The sequence below is a fragment of the Natrix helvetica genome, assembly GCF_964273705.1.
Source record: "Natrix helvetica genome assembly, chromosome: 5".
Classification (NCBI taxonomy): domain Eukaryota; kingdom Metazoa; phylum Chordata; class Lepidosauria; order Squamata; family Natricidae; genus Natrix; species Natrix helvetica.
In genome coordinates this window covers 25,517,953-25,543,654 of record NC_138551.1, presented here as the reverse complement: position 1 = coordinate 25,543,654, position 25,702 = coordinate 25,517,953, and the positions used below count along the sequence as shown (strand labels likewise).

Here is a 25,702-nt window from a genome sequence, read left to right as displayed (position 1 = left end):
TCTCCACATCTTTTTTACATCGTGGCGACCAGAACTGAATGCAGTATTCCAAGTGTGGCCTTAACAAGGCATTATAAAGTGGTATTAACACTTCACGTGATCTTGATCCTATCCCTCTGTTGATGCAGCCTAGGACTGTGTTGGCTTTTTTGGCAGCTTCTGCACACTGCTGGCTCATATTTAAATGTTTGTCCACTAGGATTCTAAAATCCCTCTCACAGTTACTACTATTGAGCACGGTACCACCTATACTGTACCTATACTATACTGTATCTCCATTGTTATTTGTTTAGTTAATGTGGTAGATTGTGCCTATAAAGAGGGAAGGCACTGTGAAAAATACAGTAAAGCAAAAGAAGGTAGGGAGTACACTACAAGGATGGGTGATACAAGAGGGAACATAGTTCAGAGTTGAACAGGAGACAAAGAGATTTAAGACAGCCACTCCCTAGACTCTTCCACGCTATGTGTGCTTTGAATTGAGTAATACAGGTTTAGTCTGGTGAGATTCTGTCTATAAGGAGTTAACCAAATAAAGAACTGAATTTTGGCTGGATTGTTTTGTGTCATTCTTGGATTGGATCAATTATTAATTCTTCTATAATAGGTTTTTTTTTGTTATTTTTGTTATTTGATAATGGAAGTTTTAGTATTTAGTATATATTCCTTGTATTCGTCTGGCAAATAAAATTTCCCAAGTCTTTCAATAATTTTAAATATGCTAATATCCTTGTTGTAGTTATAGTATAGAACAAATGTTAAATAGAAGACGACAGCTTATTTATTGCTCTTGTTGTTCAGTCACTAAATCATGTTCGGTTCTTTGTGACCTGTGGACCATAACACGCCAGGCCACCCCGTCCTCCACTGTCTCCTGGAATTTGTCCAAATTCATATTCATTGCATAAATGATAGTATCTAACCATTTCATCCTCTGCCATTCCCTTGTCCTTTTGCCTCTTTAATGCTGAGCTACATTCTACTTTTGAATATATATGGCTCTTTAACTAAAACAACCACCAGTACTATAAAAATATAATTGGTCATCGTTGTAACTGGTTATATAAACAGATTCAATTAAATTTGGTTTATTGCCTCCTAGATTAATTAATTTTTGCAGGTTTCAGGGCTAGAAGTACAAAGGGATTATTTTCTCCAAAGAATCCTATAACTGGAAATATTAGCTCCATTCGTATCATAATAAAGTTGTTGAAATTTGATCCTGTGTATGATTATCATCAATGCAAAACATGATGCATAATTATGAACAGCCCTTCAAAAACCATGTTCAGAGCTTTGTAGTAAACAATATAAGCTTATCATCCTTGAATATGTGATTTAAATAAGCCTAGGTATAATTATATGTATTTTTAGACTGTAATCCCTATTTGATGTGCAATATTGTCATGGAAATCAATCACATTTATGAGCATAGTATTGTGTACAAGACTATAGCATTAGAATTGATATGAGATTGCATATAGCTGTAATTCTAGTGTTATTAGGTAAATAAGAATCCAGAAAGTATTACTCTAATTTTAGTCTTTATATGTAAGGTAATTTCTATTGTATAATCTTATTCTGAAGTGCTGCCATGGAAAACTACCACTGCCCCCCCCCCACCCATCCTAAAATAATTCTGCCTTTTGGATAACTTTAGCTTAGAGAATCCTAGAGAACGAATCCTATATTAATTGTTGCTAGCTGAATCTTTGTAGGACTACATCAAGTGTTTCTATTTTTATTCTTTATCCTTTACTGTTTTCTCCTCCCCCCCTGCTTTTTCTTATGCAAATGAATTATCCTTCTCTACAGAGAACACTCTAAAATGTAATATCTAACAGCTGATGCAAACAGAAACCATTCTAGGAATGGAGAGCTAAAATAAGGAGGATGGTCATAATGAATGGAAAAAGCTTGGAGCAGTATTCCTGTGTGGCATCTTTGCTGAGAGATGCTATTCAGAATCCATCTCACAAACAACAGCTGGCAAAACCAAAGATGCAAAGAAGATTATATATATATATATATATATATATATATATATATATATATATATATATATATATATATATATATATATATATATATATATATATATATATATATATATATATATATATATATATATATATATATATATATATATATATATATATATATATATATATATATATATATATATATATATATATATATATATATGCTGGTTTTGTTGTATTCGGGTCTTTTCCCCTTGTAGGATTGAGATTGTCTTGGCAACGTTTCGGCAAGATCTCACTTGCCATCTTCAGGCTTGAGCTTAAAATGCAATCGGAGCTGCCGTCTTTCTGTAAATCTTGGTGGGAGGGGATGGGGTGCTGGCTTTGCTTCAGTGAGTGGAATGATTGGTTGTGTGGTTGTATCCTGATTGGTAGATTGGTGCTGATTGGTGCTGATTGGTGCTCGAGCCATCGAAATAGAGAAACACCCCCACAATATGAATAAACATGATGATACCTCCCGCCTACCAAACATCTGGAAACCAGCCCTAGTCAACAAACGAACACCACCCACCACCCAGGCCGTTACAATACAAAACAACAATGCACACACAGCCAGTACCAATCAGCACCAATCTACCAATCAGGATACAACCACACAACCAATCATTCCACTCATTGAAGCAAAGCCAGCACCCCATCCCCTCCCACCAAGATTTACAGAAAGATGGCAGCTCCGATCGCATTTTAAGCCCAAGCCTGAAGATGGCAAGTGAGATCTTGCCGAAACGTTGCCAAGACAATCTCAATCCTACACGGGAAAAGACCCGAATACAACAAAACCGGTATATATATTTGTGTCTATGTTGCACAATAATTGAGAGAACCCACTAGTTCCTTTGGGAAAAAAAGTTTTGAAAGCAGTAAGAGATAGACCCAATTGTGGACCTCACAATATGCAGAATAGAATCCAACCAATAATGGACTGGCCTTGACTCTTAGCAGGTGAAATAATATGAATGGATATGAGAGTACAAAAAGAAAGAAATCGGCCATTTAGAGAGCCAAAATGAATGAGAATTGAGATTGCTGTGTAAGTATCTGCCTAGGAAAAGGTATATTTGTTTCAAACACATAGGTAAGGATAAACACCATTTAAGGTGCAGAAAACATTGGTTTTTTTATAACTGGAGTGTTCGTGTGGTTAAATTAATTTAGCTGTATTGATAATCCTAAAGGGGGAGGGGGAGGCAAAAAGATAAGGATGGGTTCACACTGATGGTGCAATCTTGTTAGGATGTAACCAACAAGTTGGGTAGACAATATATTGCACAAGGCATGTTATGTATCTTTAAGAGAGGAGCTCTGCTAATTAGTAGATTACAGCATTTAAATTGCAGCTGATGTTGTTGCACTCTCTATCTCTCTCTCTCTCTTGATTGATGTATGATAACTGCTGTCTAACTGTTACTACTGTTGCTACTACTTACTGTGTGTAAGTTATTTGCTACTTGTATCCAAGTTATCTTGGTAGTATTGGACTGTTTTTTCTGTGTATGACTTTTTGGCTGTGTTTATGGATTTTGCTATATTCTTCAAAAAGTAAAGTTAATTTTGTTACTTTACTATCCATTATTCATTGTGGTTGCTTTGTCTATCGCACGCTGCGTATACTTTACAGGGTTGCTCTGTTATAACCTCGACCTGGGGTTCATTGCTAGTGCTTAATCGCACCAGTACCTAACAAATCTTTTCCTTGTACGGAATATGAGGGTATTTTTCAATATGTGAAATCCTATTATTTGTTCGTATCAAGAATAGATGTCTGAAAACAAGAGGTCAGAAAGAAAAGTACTGAAAGAAGCATGAGTAAACGTAACATGAACAGCAATAGCACTTAGACTTATATATTGCTTTACAGTGCTTTACAGCCATCTCTAAACAGTTTACAGAGTCAACCTATTGCCCTCAACAATCTGGGCCCTCATTTTATCCACCTCAGAAGAATGGAAGGCTGAGTCAATCTTGAGCCTGGTGAAATTTGAACTGCCAAATTGCAGTCAGCTGGCAGTCAGCAAAAGTAGCTGCAGTTCTGCACTCTAACCACTGCACTATTGCAGCTCATGCAAGAAAATGAAAAAGAGAGAGAGAAAGAACTGAATGGAAAAAAGAGAGAAGATACATGAAATCTTCTAGTAGAATGAATGGAATGTGGAAGGAGAGGAAAGATAATAAAGAGGTTGCTTAGAGCAGAGTAAAAATAATTATAAGTGTCAGAGTAATATGTGGAGTTCTGCTAAGAAATACAGTGGTACCTCGGTACTCAATGTGAATTGGGTATGGGAAGCAAAACAGGTACTAAAAATGATGAGTGCCAATCAAACCAGGTGATGTGCCATGCGACCCTTTGCTTTGGCTGGGAAAAACTTTCTGCCATTTTTCCCTATGTCAGTGACAGGGGTGGGTTCCGGAAGGCACTACTGCCAGTTTGCTTGTTTACGTGCTGTGCGCGCATGCTTGATGTGCGTTGTGCGTGCATGCGCAGTGCAGTTAAAATTGTTCTACACATGCACAGCCAGACATTATGCTTTTAGGCAGAGACCCAAGAGAGAAGGGGAATCTGTGAGCGACTACATGGCTTCCCTCAGAACAGCGGCCCTGCACTGTGACTTTCCTGTACTGGACGATACCCTGTTAGAACAGCTGTTCTGTGGTATCAAAGACCTGAGACTTCAGTGACGCTTGCTAGTACGAAAAGAGCTGAGCCTTCAGGCAACCATGGATGAAGCCATGGCATATGAGGTATCAGACAAATCCACTGCAGAAATTCAGAGATTTCTGCCACCGGCCACCCATGCCAGAAGGGGCCATGCTGTCCACCACGAAGAAGAAGACGAAGAAGACTTCTCTGACGAGGAAGAAGAGATTAGATGCCTCAAACTGGCCACCAGAAAAAAACGGACTCAGGCTGATTTTTTACCTCAGTCGGGCTGCCTGAGTTGTGGCGGGAACAAGGCAAGGTCAGTCTGCAGGTTCAAAGCCGCAATATGCTGTCGGTGTGACAGGAAAGGACATTTAGCCAAGGTCTGAAGAGCGGCCATGCCAATCTCTGACCCACCTGCGGAGCGTGCCTTGCCTAAACAATTTGCAAAAAGACTTCCCAAACACCGCAAAGACTGCTTTGCCATTGCAGGTGACCAGCAGCACCCTGAATGGGCTATCAGCCACGCCTCCCTGACCAAGGCTACCCATAAGATATACCTGACCATGCGCATAGAGGGAGAGCCCTGCAAGATGGAAGTGGACAGTGGCTCTTCCAAATCTCTGGTTTCTTGGGCTACTATCAAACGGATAGTGTCCAGCCTCACCAAAGCTCAACTCAGACAGTGCCCACTTTGCCTCAGAGATTATCAAGGGCAGCCAATAACCATTGTAGGTTGCAGCACATTCACCATAGCCAGAAATAACTTCCTGGGCCCTCTTCCCCATATCATTGTAGATTGCCATCTGCCCAGCCTCCTGGGGCTTGACTGTTTCTCCGCATTGAGGCTCAACATCTCCGGCATCCACTCCATTGTTTCAGATTCCTTCGCCGCACTGGCCAGCGAGTTCGCAGATGTTTTTGACAACAAGTTTGGTAATACAATGGGACCCCCATTTCTTTTAACTTGGACCCCCAGGTGGTGCCAATACGTCTAAAACCCAGGAGAGTGCCTTTTGCTCTTCGCCCCAAGGTAGATTTAGAGCTAGATAAATTAATAGCACAAGGAGTGCTCGAAGCAGTAGACCACTCCCCCTGGGAGACCCCCATAATAATACCTATTAAGCAGGATGGTAGTATTAGAATTTGCGGGGATTTTAAATGCACAATTAAGAAAGGGTTGCAAGCCAACCCTTACCCAGTGTCAGTAGTTCAACATCTGCTCCATTCATCAAGCCAGGGAAACATTTTTGCCAAGTTAGACTTGGCACAAGTGTACCAGCAGCTCCCGGTAGATGAAGCCACTGCCATGGCTCAAACCATTGTCAGGCACTTGGGAGCTTTCAAATGTAAATGCCTGCAATTTGGGGTTAGTGTAGCCCGGGATATTTTCCAGAGCCTAATGGAGTGGATGCTCCAGGGGCTGCCAGGGGTACCCTATTTCGACAATGTGCTTATCTCCGCTTTGGATCAAGCTGAGCTCGTCGATAAATTAAGAGCAGTCCTGACCCGTTTCCACCAAGCGGGTTGAAGCTCATAGAAGAAAAATGTAGGATAGGAGTTCCCAATGTAGAATTTTTGGGGTATCTAATTGATTCCAGAGGCATCCACCTCCATCCAAGGTAGAGGTGATTAAGAAAGCCCCCACTCCCTCTTCTAAGGCTGAGCTGCAAGCCTTTTTGGGGCTGCTTAGTTTTAATTCCATTTTTTTAACCTCATAAGGCGTCTTTGGCAGAGCCTCTTCATAGGCCCCTGGACTCCAAAGCACTCTGGCATTGGGGGGTCTAAAGAAGCTCAAGCCTTTAGGGCAGTTAAGGATATTCTTACATCCAAGTCTTTATTAGTGCAATACAGTGATCGCCTACCATTAACCTTGGCGTGCGATACATCACCTTATGGCATTGGGGCCATTCTGAGTCACATTCTACCTACTGGCTGAGAAGGCCCAATTGCCTATTATTCGCTCACAGTCCCAGCAACTGAAAGGAATCACAGTAAGCTGGATAAAGAAGCCCTAGCTGCTGTTGCAGTGGTAAAGCGGTTTCACGATTACGTTTATGGTCGTTTTTCAATTAGTGACCGGCCATAAACCCCTCTTGGGTCTTCTGGCGGGGGATCACCAGATTCCTTAGATTTTGTCTTCAAGGATGTCCAGATGGATCATCTTTCTAGCGGCCTATAATTATCAACTGCAATATAGACCAGGAAAAAACTTGGGATACACTGATGCCCTCAGTCGCTGCCCTCTGCCAGTGCCTGTTTTGGACCCTCCTCCTGCAGTTTCAGTCCTCTTAATTGAAGAGTTGGCCATGCCAGTTTCCGCCCGGGATATTGCCAGGCTCTCTGCCACAGACCCCATGGTGGCACAAGTTTTGGACTGGGTGTGCAGGGGGTGGCCATGGGGGCCAGTAGATCATGAGTTTCCCCCCTATTATATCCAGCAGCATGAGCTATCCGTCCTTAACGGGTGCCTGTTATAGGACAATAGGGTGGTAGCTCCCCAAAGCTTAGGTCGCCAATTTTAAGTTGCCTGCACATTGCTCACCAAGGGCATTGTGCGCATGAAGGCTTTGGGCCGAAACTATGTGTGGTGGCCAAAGATTGACCAGGAAATAGAAAGCTGGATAGCCACCTGCCAGCAGTGCCAGAAATCTAGACTGGCTCCTCCTTCTGTGCCCATCAGGGAATGGGACATGCCCCGGGCTCCATGGGCACGAGTCCATTTGGACTTCGCAGGCCCGTTCTTAGGGAAGAACTTCTTGGTCCTCGTAGATGCCTACTCGAAGTGGGTGGAGCTGGCACTCATGCCCTTCACCACTTCGGAGGCTGTAATTAGGTTGCTGGGGAGGCTATTCACGACCCATGGGTTGCCTGACGTGATGGTGACTGACAATGGGCCCCAGTTCACGTCGACACGTTTCAAGATGTTTTAAGGCCAGCATGGCATACGACACGCCCCGACAGCCCCATTCCGCCATCTAGTCAGTTAAGGAGGCATTGGGCCACTTGGGGCCAGGGAATTGGCATGACAAACTGTCCTGATACCTCCTGGCACAGCATACAACACCATGCCCAATCACCAAGAAAAGTCCCACAGAACGGCTTATGGGTCGTCGGCTCCGGACAACCCTGGACCCACTACACCCCGGTTATGCAGCAGAGAAAAGCCCCCTCACAGGCCTCCACATGGGCCTTCAATGTGGGAGACCCAGTCTACGCCCAAAACTATGGGGCCAAACCAAGGTGGCTTCCCAGACAAATCATGCAATTAACTGGACCCTACTCTTATAGGGTCCAGCTCAGTGATGGGCAAATGTGGCGCTGACACATCAACCAGCTCAGATGACGAGCCACCAGTGCAGCAGACCAGCAGCCGGTGCAGGGCCAATCCTGTCCCGGGGAACTAATACCGACAGAGGCTGCTCCAGCGCAAACAGAGTTGCACGCAACACCCCCCACTGATGTGTTCTTGTTGCCAGGCTTACCTGAGAATCCGGTCAGTCCCGTGGTGGTCAAGTTTCCTGCCAACTCAGCTGTGCAGTCTCCTGATGTTCCACAGGACTCTCTACCAGCTTCTCCTCCTTTGGCCACTGCCCCTGAACTGAGACGATCGGGACGAGCCGACGCGTCCAGCATACTTGGCTGACTACGCATGTGCTAACTGGGAGGAGAGGGGTGTTAAGTCTTCGAGGCTACGATGCCATTGATTATCATTGTCGGCTCCAGATTGGTTAAGATGCAAGCAGCCAGCTGGCAGGAGAATGCATCGATTCTATTGGTTCAGCGTTGACAGCTCTTGTATAAAAAGGGCTATTAGCTGTCAAATGTTGCTGTTTGCCGGTTTGAGGTTTGTCTTGCATTTTGCCTTGTTAAATTGTTAATAAAGGTTGTGTTAGCTTCAACGTGCCTTGCCTCAGTTCCTGCCTGCCTACTTCTCCCAACAGAACACAAACCGATAGGAGCCCACCACTGGTTAGTGACCTTCCCAGCATGGCTGATTTCCTGCCACAGCCCTGTCTGCGGCTGTCTCCCTCTTTCTTTTGCAGTGTGCCAAATACCAAAGAAACTACAAGTATTGGGACAACATTTTCACATCAAAATGCATTGAGTATCAAATTCAACAAGTTTTGAAGCCATCAAATACCAAGGTACCAACTGTGTAAAAAAAGGACTCTTGCTGTATTGATGAGGTGAAAGAGATTGTGGATGGCGAGGAAAAATACACATAAAAACCACACAAAAATAAAGGCAAGAGGAAGATACTCTATAATATGTATAAAGATAAAACGTATAGTTCTAAAACTGTGGTCGAAGAAAGCACTGAATGTTTGAGATAAAGAGACAAAATAGCAGTTTGGAAAATTAGGATGGGAAAAAAAGATTGAAAATAGGTGAAAAGTATCAACAAGTACCTACCAATAAATGATATGGTTGTACACTCAGCCAAATGAAAGCACCATTTCCAAGCTCATCATAATTCCAGAACATCATTAGACAAATGGTTGTAATTTGAGAACTACCTGTAACCGCTTCCCTTCCATGCAGTGAAAATATACTAATAAATGAAATAATTGGACATGTTTCTTGTTTGTTGGTTCTTTCTTAGAAGAGTATTTTATTCTCCACTGCTATAATAATGAGTTATTATCTCTTGTTTCTTTGTGTCTTCCTTTTGAAACAACATGTGTGATAAAGTACGCACCCAGATTTTCACCCTCTTTTTCTAGGGGGAAAGGTGCGTCTTATATTCCAAAAAATATGGTACTTATATAGGAATGCCCCTCCCCCCTATTATGAATTAATGCTGTCTTTGCCACAAAATTCTTGTTAACGGCCTTACTAACTATTAAAATTGGAGTCTGAAGACTACACATCAGGAAAGGACCAATTTGGATCTAACTGCCCTAATGCCAATTATATTTTCATTCATTCAACAGGTAAAAATAATTTATATTTTCCAAATATATTTTATATGTCTTTGATATTTTATGTTTACTGATTACTCTCTATAGATTTCTTTATTCTGAACTCAGTGTTACATGTCATCTTTTTATTCTGTGGCCTGGCTTTCAGGAGCAAAAACATGCTTTAATTAAAGGAGAATGAATATCAGCATGAAGATAAAGCCAAGGGAATGTAACTCTAATGCTATTCAAAGAATGAATGGATGAGTTGAATTGTGTGAAAGAAATGTGGTTCAAACATATTACGTTAAAACCATATCTAAGTAGCTTCGATAAAATGGTAACCGCTTTTTGAACCATTCATATACCACATCCTAATATTACTCCTTACCTGAGTACTGTAGACCTACTAATATTTCAATAATTATTATGTACACACATCCACAAGAGAGAATAAAATACTTGCACTCCAAAAAGCAAGCTTTGCATTTTCAAACTTCAATTTCTTCCAACTATTAATATCCATCCCCAACAGTCAGGATGGAAAGAAAGAGCACTGTATTGAATCTTACAGTAAATTTACATGATGACACACTTAGGTAGGTATCATAATTCATCATGAATTTCAACAGAAGTTTGGATCACTTCCAGTTTAATTTTCTGAAGTTAAGGTTTGCAGCTGATAACGTCCAGGATAATGTGTTAGATGCGTCTCCTAAAGCTGTGAATTGGAGCAACATCATTTTGACTATAGTTTGTCATCTGCAAGCATCATTTGTGTGCTTTAAGGTCTGAGGGCAAAACATCAGAATTACTTTATGTGGACACAGCAACATAGCTAGCTTCATAAATTTCGTTGCAGAGAGCAATAATCAATACTTCATGTTTAATGATGCAAAACTGAAATTAGTATAGATTTTATGCCTTCTGCTCTTCCAAATTATACAAACTTTAGTAGCACTTTTTGTAGTTGCTCTATTACCATTTTCCATAAATAACAAGCCAATAATATTTAAATGAATGATTGAATGGCACCTAAAATGTTACAGACTACTTTAAAAAAAAAGAAAAAAGACAAAAAAAACTTTTAAAGTATTTAGCCTTAGGTTAACATAAAATAATGTCAAACACATACACAAAATGATTTATGGGAGTCTTGCAAGTTTTGTTACCCTTAGCCACATAAAAAGGCAATTGTAAATTGTTTCCACATTCTAAATTACCTTGTGTTGCTTTGGGATATACTGAAAACAAAATTGACCCCTAGAGTGCTTTGGAAAATAGAAAGCGTTGCTTTTAGATTCAATCATCCAATTGGAAGTAATTTTTCAGGAAAATGTGGGAAATTATCTCAGTTTACACATGTAAGAAAAAAAAAGGAGGAATAGATTTTTTGAAGAAGGTTGGAATGAAAGATGAATGCGATGACAGGATTTTTTTCCCCAAGGTGTTTAAAATATAATATTTCAATTCAATGAGCAGGGGAATGGGTTCAAAAAATGAGAAAAGGTTGCAAAATCTGGACTGAACTACACAAAAGTTGTTACTATGATACTAATCAGCTCTCTGGAGCAATTGTGGAACAAAAATGCCATTATTAATAAGTCTGTAATGGTTGGCAATGTTATTGCCATTTTTGTAAAATACTGAGTAAGAGAACTAAAGCATACTAAAATACCGAGGGGTTATTTTCATAATTACTTTTGGGAAAGAAGTTTCAGAGTTTTATAAAATGTTTGAAGGAATAGTTTCCTTTAACCCGCTCTATAAGTTTTGTATTCAACATTACACAAAATACTAATCCAGGTGGTTAGAGTCCTCCATCTATCTGTAAGTAATGATTATGAGTTCAAGCTAAAGTAATCAATTAGAGAGTAATATTTACTAAATTAAGCTAATATTTTGTTATCTGCTATGTTTGTTTCTCTGCAGGAAGAACTCAAAAGGCTACAGCACACCTTGGAGCAAGTTAGTGATGGAAAATATTTACTTGAAAAGTAAGTACATTTTTTTGATTTCCATATTAAAGTCCTGCACAAGTTTTAATTAACCTTTGCTTAGATTAAGGAAAAGCTTAATCAACTACAGCCTGTTCTACAACTAATTTGTAGAACAAGATAGAATTAAGTTTTAATAACATGTAAATGTACCTCTTGGATATCACATGTTTACTCCCATGCAAAGGAAGACGTGTAAATCAATGAATGAATGAATATACTTGTATATGAGAGAACTGTATAGTGTAGATAGATCCCTGTCCCAATGCCATCTAAAAATTAAGAAAATGAAGGGTGGGGAAAAAGGGGAAAGTTATCCTGCATCTCTGCCGATGGCATACAGCATAAGGGAATAATAATTCCTTGTTTGAAGGAATTCGAGATCTTTAGATGATGGTAAACCTTAAAGTTCCCGAAGTGAACATTGTAACAGATGAATATAAGCCTGAAAACTGTGAAAACTTTTTTGTGCTAGAGACAAGTAGTTTAGGGAACAGGCAGTCAAAGCAAAGATTTTGGAATATCACCAGTTTGGAAGAGTTTCATAAAATAAATAATGGGTGCCCTATTTCTAGAGGCCTTTATATAGTCCCCAGAATCCCCCGAGCACTGTTTGCTAAGAATGTCATTTTAATGGCAGTGCTAGAGGCAAGCTAAAGTTGTTTCATATACAGTCATCAGCAGTTTAGCAATGATATGTTATACCTAGTCCAAGCCATCCTCAATAAACAGTAGTGTTACTTAAGTCAAAAACAGAAGGTCCATGTCATTGGAAGCCTGGCAAATTAATTTGCTCTTATCTATGTTTAGAGCAGCCTAATTGTTCCCGCTCATATTTTGTGCCAATGAATGCTATCTTAAAGCAAGCAGATTCAAAACGTTTTGTTTCAAGGTGGATACATGTTTGTGGTGACTCTAAGAATGAAATAGATTGTCATGAAGAACTTCTTTCTTTCTTTTTTTTACAGCCATCAGCTTGCTATGGACATGGACATGGAGAATAATATTGAGAAATATCATATCAATTTACAGCCCTTGGAATCAAAAGTAAAAGTGTAAGTGACCTAAAATAATTCGGCAATTACAATAATATCACTTGACTTCAGGGGATCTTGTTAGCATGGCCAATTGACTTCAGCGTTGCAGTGCCTTCGTTGTTATTTAAATATAAGGTAAACAAAAAATGGCAAGAAGAGCAGATGGGCCCCATTCAAATTCCATAAACTAACAGTTCTGGGTGATAATGCAATGTGCAATTTAGGAAGAGATTTTAGTGTGCCTCATTGATTTCTGAACAAAGAAAAAATATTGAAAGAGTCAGGATGGGGCTGCCTAAGATATGGGAATATGGCAGGGGTGTCCAAGCTCTGCTGGCTGGGGAATTCTGGGAGTTGAAGTCCACAAGTCTTAAAAGTTGCCAAGTTTGGACACCCCTGGAATATGGCATACCCTTTTCTTGCATTTTGATCATATGGATGCTGATCATATAATATCAAAATATTTTTGTGATTTAGCTGCCACGCAAAAGAAAAAACTGTGAAAATAAGATAACATTTTCATTTCTTGACATTGGGAGCTAGTTCACAAATGACATTTAACATAAGAGTTTGGAATGAGAATGAAACCCAATATCAAAGGAGCAGATTTACCTCTTTTTACCAGCTGTACTTTCCAAATGACCACAATTACACAATTGCACAAATCCAATTGTGAGATGACGAAGACATGAGTGACTATCTGAAGGGTTTCTTGATCCAAGGAGGGGCACAACTGGCACATTAAGGGTCCCTGTGCCAATGTCCTTTTGGGCAAAGCTTCTGCCTGGTCTTTGAACAAGAACAGAGAATCCAAAAGGATCCCCAGATTGCACAAAAGTCTGAAATGGGGAAGTGCAGCTTCACTGACAGTCAGTGATGAAATACATCCAGATCTAAAGGGTGCACAAGTAAACACAGCCTGAGTTGATTGTTCCTCATCTACACTCACATAGCTTCAAGGCAGTGAATCAGGTCTTTGACCACATTGCTTGATCAGCCAGAGGTCAAAACATATAACCGGGTATCATCACTGTATACTTTTTAAACAATATCTCACCAGGTGAGCTTCAAAAATTTCAGCAATGGATTCTCTGCCCGGTTGCTAGGTGGGTGTGGCCTTGTTGACTCCGGAGGCTTTCCTCAAGCTTCTGGGAGGGCAAAAACTGTCTCCCCTGGGCTCTGGAGGCTTCCTGGGAGGCCTTTTTCTCATACCCGAGCCTCCATGCAGGCCCTGCACTTACCTCACATCCAAAACAAACCATGGCTCCTGGGATGGGAGGGGTGGGTAGGGCCAGCCAGGGGTGGGATTTGGAGGTTCTCCAAACCAGCCATAATATTAGCTATGGGGTCTCCCAAACCCAGCAAACCTGAAGCAGCCCACCCCAGTATCTTGCACCCTACACCATTTGGACAGTTATTCTCTCAGTTATCTTCTCTTGTATCTTTTTAACAAAACAATTGAGAGAGGAAAAAGTTTGTTCAGACATGAAACCACAGCAATGCAGTTTCAGAGATATACGGGGCATTTCTTTTCTTCTTTTTCTGACAGAAGAGAGCTGTTGGCTGTGGAAATCACAGACTGTCTACTAAAAGATGCTTTTTGCAATTGTTTTAGGATTGCTCTGTCCATTTTTTTTTACCCTTTATTTGTGGTGAAGAAGCAGAGAAAGGAAAATGAAATGGCATAAGAATTTAAAGAACTGCATTAGAATATCATGAGGCTATTCTCTGAAAATTCTCTTTGGACAGCTATTCAATTGTAAAGAGCAATGTCTTGAATTAACTACTATACTTCTGGCAAAGCTATCAAAATCCAAAGCTTCTTTGTTATTACACTGCCATCTGGTGTTTGTAGATATCACACTCAGCATCTTAACAGATCAAAATATACTGTAATACATTTTGTTTTTTTAATGGAAGTTTCTTTCAAATTATAAACAAGAACAGCAAAAAGGATAACAATAATATTAGAAAAAATAGAAAGCAAATATATATATAACTTCACAACTTTACACGGGAAAAGACCCGAATACAACAAAACCAGCATACCTACACCCGTGAAAATCTACGAAAACAAATATCTTACCTCTACGGGGAGGAACCCTTCTTGCTCCCCAGTTCCTACGAGAGGCTTGAAGTCCAGAGAGCCACCATCTTATGTGACCTAACATTCCTACGCAACTGCCGAGACAAAAGCCTGATCCCCACATGCTTCCAACTAAAATTCCATTCACAAACCTCAGCCACCGAAAGGATCCTGAAAAGAACTGAATTAGCCCTAATCAGAACAACTTTACACGGGAAAAGACCCGAATACAACAAAACCAGCATACCTACACCCGTGAAAATCTACGAAAACACACACACACACACACAATTATATATATATAATTATATATATATATATAATTATATATATATATATATATATAAAGATATTGTGTCCATAATCAGAACAATCTGTTCTGCATTGTTTGGAGGAAAAAAAAAACAGATTTTTATCTGGCCAAGACTCTAGAATGGTATTGGAAGCAACAGTGGTGGTACACCAACTGAAACATCAGGCAAATGTTTCTTATTGAAAAGTTTATGAATCCGTTATTTTGCGGAAGATAAAAGTATGAATGGCTCCTAATTGTGATGGATACATGAAGGCTGAATAAAAAGTAAAGCACTCAGGATTATAGGTTGCAAAGACATAGCAGTATGGACAAAGTAAAAAATATCAACATCTTTAGCATCTGTGTTTTTCACCTCAGTTGATGGAAAGTTGTGGTGATAAAAGGCTTCGTTGCTATTTGGGAAACTATAGCCTCAAATAAGTACACTTCAAGCTGCCCATGGTGTTTGAATTTTTGTCTGCCAAAATAGGGAAATTGACTACCGAATATTTATGGTGATGACTCTCTTGATATGAGTCCTGTCAAATAGGCCACAAATAGGGCCAAAAATGGTGAACTATAAATATATATGACAGCAACCATTAAGTTTCACATGAAAAAGCTTGATGAACTGACTGCACACAAATTACTCAAAATTTCATAGGTGCACATTATGTCGCATTATTGATATTGTTCAATACTGAATGATTACGCAATTTGGATGTCTCTTACTCTGATGATAGCTAAAACTTTCAAGAATTGAAATTTGCAAATAATTTTTGTCATGCCAAAACAGGTGAGAAAGTTCTTCACAGAATTGTGATAACCAACAAAACATTAGTTTATCTTTAGGACCCAGAAACAAAGCGTCAGTCCACGGATTATTAACATAATCCCTTGCATTCAGCATTATTATCATCATCATCATCCAGGCGTCAACAGGAAAAGTCATGGTTAAGGTAAAGGTTTCCCCGCACATGCGTACTAGTTGTTTCCAGCTCTAGGGATGGTGCTCATCTCCATTTCTAAGTCAAAAAGCCAGCGCTGTCCAAAGACGTCTCCATGGTCATGTGGCCGGCGTGGCTAAATGCCAAAAGCACACAGAGCACTGTTACCTTCCCACCAGAGTAGTTTCTATTTTTTCTACTAGCATTTTTTACATGCTTTCCAACTGCTAGTTTGGCAGAAGCTGGGACAAGTCGCAGGAACTCACTCCATTACACTACGCTAGGGATTTGAACCACTGAACTGCCGGCCTTCTGATCGACAAGCTCAGCATCTTAGGCACTGAGCCACTGCGTCCTTCTCGTGGTTAATTTTTGTTAATACAGATGGTGTTATTCACATGGATTTCCTTGAATTTGACATCATTATGAACTCAGTGCTACAAAATATTAATTCAAAACTCTAAGAAGGACATTTTTTGGGACAGATGATTAAATATGCTGACACTGTAAACCACGTAGAAAGGGCTGTAAAGCACTGTGAAGCAGTATATAAGTCTAAGAGCTATTTTTCCTTCAAGGGACAATGTTGGCCAGAAAGAAAAAGTGAAATGTGATCTCACCATCTTACCCATCTATTTTGACTATGAAGAGGTAGGAAGGGCTGTCAAACCCAAACAAGACACACAAAGCACAGTTTTTTCACAACTTTAGAAAGGTTGTCCATCTTGCATAGAAGAAGTGTATAGCAAACAGCAATGCTTATGTGGCAATGTAAGTGCAGTCAACCAAAGAGCTAATTTCAAGGATTATTTTTCTGTTTTTTTTAAAAAAAAACTCTATGAAGTAAAGTTATAGAGATGGAAGCATTACTTTTCGTTCAAATCACACATCTTTCTTGTGCTATCATTGGATTAATGCCTCTGAATACTAGCTGTTGGAGAATGTCAGGGGCTACATGCTACACTCACATTCTGTTTTTCACAAGCATCTGGTAGCCACTATGAGAACTGAATGCTGAAGTAGGTAGGCTTTTACCTTAATACGGAATATCACTTTTTTTCTGTCTGTTCAGGTTAAGATTTTTTCTTTAATGTTTAATCCCAAAAAGTGAATGGAAATGTTCATTAAATATCTGAAGTTAGCTGTAAATGAATTTAGTAAGAGACATTCGGGACTTTCTATGTAGGACTGCATATTTAATTTATATGATTAATTCTCCCACTGTGATATACTCTTAAGTATATAATTTTAAACCCTGGACTTTGATTTTAAAATATATTCATTTATTTAAAATTGTGGAGAGAATACTTTGCTCCCACTGCAGGTTCTCCTGAACATTTTACAAGCTGGGCTCATGAACTGTTGCCCCAGAGACTTTTTCCGATATATTCTTCTCTCACCGGGGGAAACACCAACCAGGAGTCATTATTGGATGAAGCTTTTTAGGGAAAAATATGTTTTAAATACAGAATTCGAAAGAGAAATTTTTAAGAAAAGCATTTTCCATGGTATGCAAAAATCGTGTTTCAATTTTACAAGGGTTGCCTTCCAGAATGGGTGTCTGGGGAGATGTCTAAATATAAAATGTATGCTCATATTCATCCATCTTTCAAATTTCACATAGCATTCAGAGAGCATGGCGTGACTATCTCCAACGTCAAGATATGCAGAGTCAGAACCATTTGGAAAAACGCAGTCCTTCACCGCCTTCCTTGTCATCTGGCAAAATGAGCAGCTCTATCAGTATGAACATCTTTTCAGATGACAGTACACCTGTGAGTACATTTTTCCCTTCCAATGTTAAACGTTTTTAAATGTCCAGTTCAGGGTCACCACTCATAGTAGCTTTTATATTATGCTTCGACTATTTGCTATATCTGCAGATTTTACACACTTGGCTTTTATAGTCACGCTTTACATTAGTGACCACAATTGTGCAAAAGCAGAAATCTTGTATATATGAATGCAATATTCCTGCTGTTGAATCTTCTAATGCTTCATATTCTGGGGGAGTATTTATATTGTGATTATTAACATTTTGACAAACTAGATCAAATGTTTCAGAAAGTCAATTTACAGCACATGCAACTTGTTTTCTTCAGTGATCAACTGCTCTATCCATATTTTACTTTTACCGTATATCAAAGAAGTAAAACCTTTGTCAAGGAAATTAAAGAACAAATATGAAACCTTAATTAGAAATTGGAACAAAACAGCAAGATATGTCCTTTCCTGTGCTTTTCATGTTCAAAACTATCTGCCCAGATTATAAGATAGCAATCAGCCTGACATAACTATTGTTTTCTTAAAATAGATTGCAATTTTTTTTTCCACAAATGCAATTACAGTATCCCTAAGCAACTGCAATATTAAAGAATGGCTTGCATTGATAGAATTAGATTGATGGGGCCTTGTGAATAGAATTAGCATTTCACTGATGCGGTTGGATCAGCCTATCAAAGTGGAGCCTACAATGTTTGCATTCTGTAGGTCACAGACATACATAATGGAGAAAACTGCTTTCTTTACATTCATGGCCAGATCTGATCCTGGATTTACACTCCAAACTGTCCTAATGATTTTATGCTTGACATATTTGCTAATATTTCACTTTTCAGTGAAACAGAGGTATTTCAGAAGCAAATCATTCTTAGATTAGAAACTACGTGAAGTTCATGTATAAATTAGTATTAATATTACATCAGTTGAAACTTTAGCTTTAAAGGATCCTTATATCTATGTGTCCCCCCCCACACACACACACACAAATGAATGTAATTGCTATGTAAGATTGTAAGATGCAAATGTAAAAATTAAGCTAATGGGGTATTTAAGTCAATGATTGGGTTAGGAATCACCAAGTAAGGAAAAACATTGCATTTTCAAGCAAATCCTATAGTTGTAACCTACATGTGAGGCTTGTTTCTGAAAAATACTCAGTGATATACACTTTATATGGGAAAAGTATAAAAACATTTTGTGAATGGATTAAGGTGCAGTTGAAACTAGCTGAATTATCTCATACCTTTTTAGGATCTACTACTTGTGAATGCTAACAGTAATTTGATCCTCTTTCCAAAGCACATTCCTCGTTTAAGGATTGTTCGGGGTGTTAAAAAAAAGAGCAACATTTTTAATCTGTTCAGAAAGAGGGAAAGAAACAATATTTTTGACTTTATTTCACTTTGTGACGTTATTGCATTGATAGATTTCATGTCCCAGAGGAACTTTTTCAAGGGGCAACTGGACTTTCTTGTTTTTCTTTGAAGACATTTCACTTCCTTATCCAAAAGCTTCTTCAGCTCTGTGGGGATAGTAGGGAATGGAAAGATTTATGTTTCTTGCAGACAGCTGGTCATTTGTATTCGTTTTAGAGAGTTGTTGAGACCACTTGGACGTTTTTCTGTTTACCTGTATCCTCAGGGTCACCTGAGTAGTGCAAATGGGTGTGGAGCCTTCTTGGAACTGTTGAAAGGACTATGTTGTAGACTGGAAATAGATGGTGTCTGTTGAGAGATAGCTGTTCAGTTTTGACATCGATGGCCTCTTTCACTCCACTTTCAAAGCAACTGCGACCTGAATGAGAATCTCCATAGACATTATTTAGCTATGACAGATTGCATTTGTTTTCAACCAATATCTAAAAATTTGAGAGTGAGGACAATATTTCCAAGTTATTTGTATTTGGCATGAGAATGTTATGTAGACAAATCTGATGACTACATAACACATCTGCATCAGTGGTGATTTCCAGATCCCCGTGCAACTGGTATGGTGCAACGGGGCCCGGCGTCCACCACATGAACGCGCACAGCACACACACACATGTAGCACGTGTGCCCACATGCGCAGCATGCGCATGCGTCCTTACCTCCTGCGACACTCTGCGACGCCTCCGCAATGCTCCAGCTGCTCGATGGAGTATCGCGCAAATGCCATGCACTCCATGCTCGTGCGCGGAAGTGCCATAGAGCTCAAATACAGGTAAGGAGGACGGGAGGATGGGAGGGTGGGTGGGCCCTCTGGAGCACCATACCAGAACAGTACCTGCTGCTCCCAGAAGGTAGCAGTACGCCCATACCAGGGCATATCGCCTGCAACCCACCACTGATCTGCATAGTAATCTCTCTCTCTCTCTCTCTCTCTCTCTCTCACACACACACACACACACACACACACACACACACACACACTTTAGGGGTGGGTTGCTGCTGGCCTTACTGCTAGTTCACTGCATGTATGTGCACAGTTGCCTATAAATTGTTCTGCGCATACGCAGAACATTTAAAAAGGACTAAAAAACATGCCATCAATGGCATGGCCGACCAGGGAACTGGTTTGAGGGCATGGCCAGCCTGCCATCCCTACCAGTTCGGCAACCCAGTCCACAATTTTCACTACCAGTTCACCCGAACTCGTGCGAAACAGTAGCAACCCACCTCTGACTCACTCACTGGTCCTGGCTATGTTACTGAAGATATCTCATTTCTATCTCTGCTACAAGTAAATGGCTGATATTCATCCAGAATTTAATATATTCTGCTATTTCTGAAATTATTTCCTGGAAATCCCTAGTCCCCCCCCTCCCCTGAGTTTCTTATATTCAGAGCTCTAAATCCATCTTAACTTCATACTGTATACGCTGAAATTGGGAAAGAGAATGCAATTGTGCTACACAAAAGTTCTAAGACATATTTGACAAATATCTGGGAAGTCTATCTAAGCTGAAGTGGGAATGGCAATATATACACAAAACTGGACGAAATGTAAGCACTGAATTTGAAATAGTGAGTATGTAATATATTTAATAAGGATCTAATATTTACATTCCCAAAGGAGAGAATATGTTAGTAGTGGCACTACTGCTACAAAGATTAATCTTAACAGTTTATCTACGCTAGTCTCCCTAGACATGTTATTGCATGTGTTGATTACATCCATAGTTATTCAACAGTCTCCTTTGTTTTAGTCTTGTTTACTCTTCTAATAGAGTTATGGCTTGTTAATTTCACTTGTTGCTCTTTATCTCATTATTTCTTTAGGTTCAGTATATTACAAAAAGTTTAACATTTTTTAAAAAGGGAAATCAATCATGCTTTTAAAAATGGAATTAATGTTTGTGTGTGTGTGTGTGTGTGTGTGTGTGTGTGTAATGTATATGTATATGTATAGCTGTATGTATACATGTATATGTATAATCTCCACAAGAGGTCTCTCTTCTTCCACCATAGAAACAGATAATTTGGCTGACTATAAAATAAAATAAGTTTCCATTTGGTAAATTGTATATAGGTTGGAAGCAAAGCTAGGAATCCCAGGGCAATAAGATATCCTGGAGTCCAATTCCTCTACATTTGTTTCCCAGAAAAGAGACTGCTGGAGGCTTAAGGAAAACTTTTTAGTTTGCTGTACTGCTGGAAAGTTTAATCTTAGAGCTGTATCAACTACAGTAATACCAGTGACTTTACAAAGTATAGTTTTTACATCATTATCTTACATTTTGTATTGGGTTCCTTCATATTATTTTTATGAAGCACAAATATCTGATATTAATGAGCTACAGATCAATGGCCACACCAATCACTATTAAGATTTCCAAGTTTTCTTCTTGTTCATTCCATACTTTCATACAATCGATATCTATGTCAGATATTAATACAGACTTTGAAACATGTCTGAATGCCCTAGTTGGTAAATGTATTACATGATGTTGATTGATTGGTGATTCAGGTTTCTTCTAAATAGAGATGGAGTGTCTGTTTGCAGATTTAGAAAAACATTTGCAAAATTTACATTATTTATGACTAATCATTTTTTAAAAGAATAATTGCTCAAAAATGTAAATACTTGGAAATTTTCTTAGAATCATAAAATATTCTGCACATTTTTCCCTTCTCAAACATTGTGGAGAATTTGAGGTACTTGCAGTTCCATATTTCATACTGTCTAACAATTTTATTAAACATCTTTCCAAATTTTGTCTGTTTGTATAGTATTACCTTGAAATTCTACTTCCTCTTTCTCATTTTAAGTCTCTATTTCTTCTTGTTGAATGTAGTGGAGCAAAACATAAGCAGCAGATTCACACTAATAAAAACTATTGTAATGCTGGCCACTCCAGAGCAAAATTTCAAGTATGATCAGGCTGGTCTTTGACATTTTCCTTTGATGCCAAGGACCTAAATGCCATATTACAATCTGCATCTCAAAAGCAGCTTTTTGGACAGCATGGAATCCAAATTCAAAATCCTGCCTACTCTGTGCAATTGCTTCCATATTTGTTTGCATCCTGATCATAAAACGAAGTGGTTTGAATTTACCCAAAAAAGAAGACTTCTGCAATATGTAATTGTGATGGATTATAGTGAAGCTCTAGTTACCCAGGAAGGAAAAGTACATTCCAATGAAGTGAGTGAGATAAAAGACAACACAGTCCAGAGCTGGACAGGAAACAGAGGAAGAGGGTTAGGAAAGCCACTCCTTAGAATTTCCCAGGATATATCTGTTAGGCTGAGAAGACTAAAAGTTTAATGTGGCAAGATTCTGTCTATTGGATGTAAGCAAATAAGGAACTGAACTTTGGCTGGATTATTTTATGTCACTATTGGGTTGCCTGACAGTAATACAAATACAAATAAATACAAATACAATGGGCAGAGTTGGAAGGGATCTTGGAGGTCTTCTAGTCCAAACCCCTGCCTAGGCAGGAACCCTTATACCATTTCAGACAAATGGCTATCCAACATCTTCTTAAAGACTCCCAGTGTTGGGACATTCAGAACTTCTGGAGGCAAGCTGTTCCACTGATTAATTGTTCTAACTGTCAGGAAATTTCTCCTCAGTTCTAAGTTGCTTCTCTCCTTGATTAGTTTCCACCAATTGCTTCTTGTTCTGCCCTCAGGTGCCTTGGAGAATAGTTTGACTCCCTCTTCTTTGTGGCAACCCCTGATATATTGGAGCACTGCTATCATGTCTCCCCTAGTCCCTCTTTTCATTAAACTAGACATACCCAGTTCCTGCAACCGTTCTTCATATGTTTTAGTCTTCAGTCCCCTAATCATCTTTGTTGCTGTATAAGAAACAACTGTATAAGCAAATACATCTCTCCACCTATTGTGTATTAGTGCATTACAAAAACTATCTGTGTTTGTTAACATCGCTATTAATTTTTAAAAAATGGACTTTATTCTTAGTATAAGCCAATACAGCTCAGTGAGATTTGATCCCAGCTATCTGCGAGCTAAGGGATGCAGTAACTCAGTGGCTAAGACGCTGAGCTTGTCAATCAGAAAGGTTGGCAGTTCAGTGGTTAGAATCTCTAGTGCCGCGTAACGGAGTGAGCTCCTGTTACTTGTCCCAGCTTCTGCCAACCTAGCAGTTTGAAAGCATGTAAAAATGCAAGTAGAAAAATAGGAACCACCTTTGGTGGGAAGGTAACAGCGTTCCATGCACCTTTGGCATTTAGTCATGTCGGGCACATGACCACAGAAATGTCTTCAGACAGCGCTGGCTCTTCAGCTTTGAAGCGGAGATGAGCACCGCCACCTAGAATTGGGAATGACTAGCACATACAGTATATGCAAGGGGAACTTTTACCTTTATCTTATCTGTGATCTGCTTCTTAACATGCTGTTGTAATGCACTGCCTGTGTCTCTGTGCTTTATAATTAATGTAAGTATGCATATTTACAGTTGAGCACCACTGTGGAAAAGATTAATGGGGGAAAAAGAATGCTTAGTGGTTTGTTTAAAACCTTCAAGCTCACCAGATAGCTTGTTTCCATTTGGCCCTGGTCACATAATGCCAAATAAAAGAAAAAGAAATCACATCCCCAGGATAGTCAGGGAACATGTGGATCACCTTTTTCCTCTTACTCCCTTGAAACTGGCGATTTGAGCCATTATTCAGCGTGTTGACTTTTCTGTTAGTCAGCCATGTCACCGTTTTCATTTGGGTGATTTTATATGGGATTTTTAAAGGCTATTAGGAATTCATGAGCTGGGGAGAGCTACTAAAATTGAATTTCCCCCTAGCCAATATGATGTGGCCGACATGTAATCATTCATTTGCTCACTGATGCATTATCTAGACTGAGAGGGATGTTCCTTCTGGTGTATTCTTTGCACAAAAAGAAAAGAAAAGCAGGCAGGCAAGCAAGTGGTGATTTACTGCATGTTTGAAGGTAAGCAGCTTTATAGAGAAAAGTTGATCTAACCCTATTCCTGTTGAGAGACTAGAAAACAATACTGTGCTGCTGCTGTTGTTTTTCTCCCACAAACCTCTCCTGCCTGATAAATCATCGATATCCTGGCACAGCAGGGAGTTAAAAACATGTTTTTGAGCTACTATCTACATTCAGAGAAAATTAACATCGTCTTTGCTGTATAAGGCAACAACTACTCGCTTTAAACCCGTGGGGATTCATGTCATTGTGGAGAATCCAGGAAAATTCCCCTCATTTTACATTTTTCTTCTCACCAAGCCCTGTTAAAGGAAAAGTAAAAAACAAAAAGTGTCCCTTGTTAGCTAGGATCACAAATCCTGTGCTAAATAGGAACTCTTGTCAATGTTTTATTTATATGTTGATAGGGTTATTCCATTAATTTCTCCAAGTCCTGCTGTACTACCTCTTTGGGGTGTGGGGGAATGTTCCTAGGAGGGATGAGTGAAGAATGTCAGGTGTGTATATACCAACAGTATATATTCCCAGCAGGTTTACCCATGCATGAAGGTCATTCCAGCTGCCCAGGTAAAGTTAGCAGAAACTATCTTGGACAGTAGCAATATAGGAAGATGCCAGAGGCAGATGATCAGTTTACTGACAATCACAAAGGCACAAACTGTGCCACGGAAGGCAATAGTAAGCCACACCTGTATTTTTACTGAGAAAACCATATGGATAGAACATATAAAATGATTGACATGTAGTGCCAAATGATGAACTCTTTGGGTCAGATGTTTAGATGCTTGTTTAGAGTAGTGATTGTTTTTATGACATGGCTACATTAAAGTCTTTGGGATGTAGAGTTGCTGATGTTGTCACAGAGGAAAAGAAAATCTGAAGCTGCAAAGATAGAATTATAGTTGATTCATGCAATGTAAGAAGCATGAACAGAGGAAAGCTCATTATATAGTGAAATGAAACAATTACACATTGATGTCTTCAGTATCAGTGACTTAGAACTGGACATTTTCAACCAGATGATCACACAGTTTATTTACTCAGGATATGAAAAACTAAAAAATGAATTATGTTGGTTTTATAGTATGGAAGAGTATAGCAAGAATAGCATTTGGCAGCCCTGCAATCTATAACCAAATAATATGGAATAACCGAATAACCAACCTATAACCAACTAACATCATACAGAATAGAATACAGAATAAGAGAATTGGAAGGGAGCTTGGATGTCTTTTAGTTCAACTGCTTAAGCAAGAGCTCCTATATTATTCTGGACAAATGGGTGTCCAATCGCTTCTGAAAAATATCCAGTAATGGAACACCCACAACTTTTGAGGCAAGCCACTCCATTGATTAATTGCTCTCTAATTGTCAGGAAATTTCTTCTTAACTCTAGGTTAGATATCTCCTTAATAAGTTTTCATCTGTTACTTCTTCTCCTGCCCTCAGGTGCTTTGGAGAATAGGCTGTTCCCCCTCTTCTTTGTGACAGCCTCTCAAATATTGGAAGACTGCTATCATGTCACCTTAGTCCTTCTCTTCACAATAGTTTCTGCAACTATTCATCAAAT

The 25,702-nt window shown here is 39.3% G+C and overlaps 1 protein-coding gene across 2 annotated transcripts in view; it reads left to right on the top strand.

Moving 5' to 3' along the window:
• The first annotated feature begins 12,552 nt into the window (after positions 1 to 12,552).
• LOC309393489 (schwannomin-interacting protein 1) overlaps positions 12,553 to 25,702 on the top strand; it is a 344,932-nt gene continuing 331,782 nt past the window's right edge. The window contains exons 1-2 of one of the 2 annotated variants that reach the window (XM_081955769.1): positions 12,553 to 12,639; positions 17,574 to 17,724. In XM_081955769.1, coding sequence (XP_081811895.1) covers positions 12,566 to 12,639; positions 17,574 to 17,724 — 225 coding nt within the window. In that variant the 5' untranslated portion in view covers positions 12,553 to 12,565. Of the gene's footprint in view, positions 12,640 to 17,573; positions 17,725 to 25,702 lie in introns of those variants that run through there. The other variant, XM_081955766.1, reaches the window with a different exon arrangement.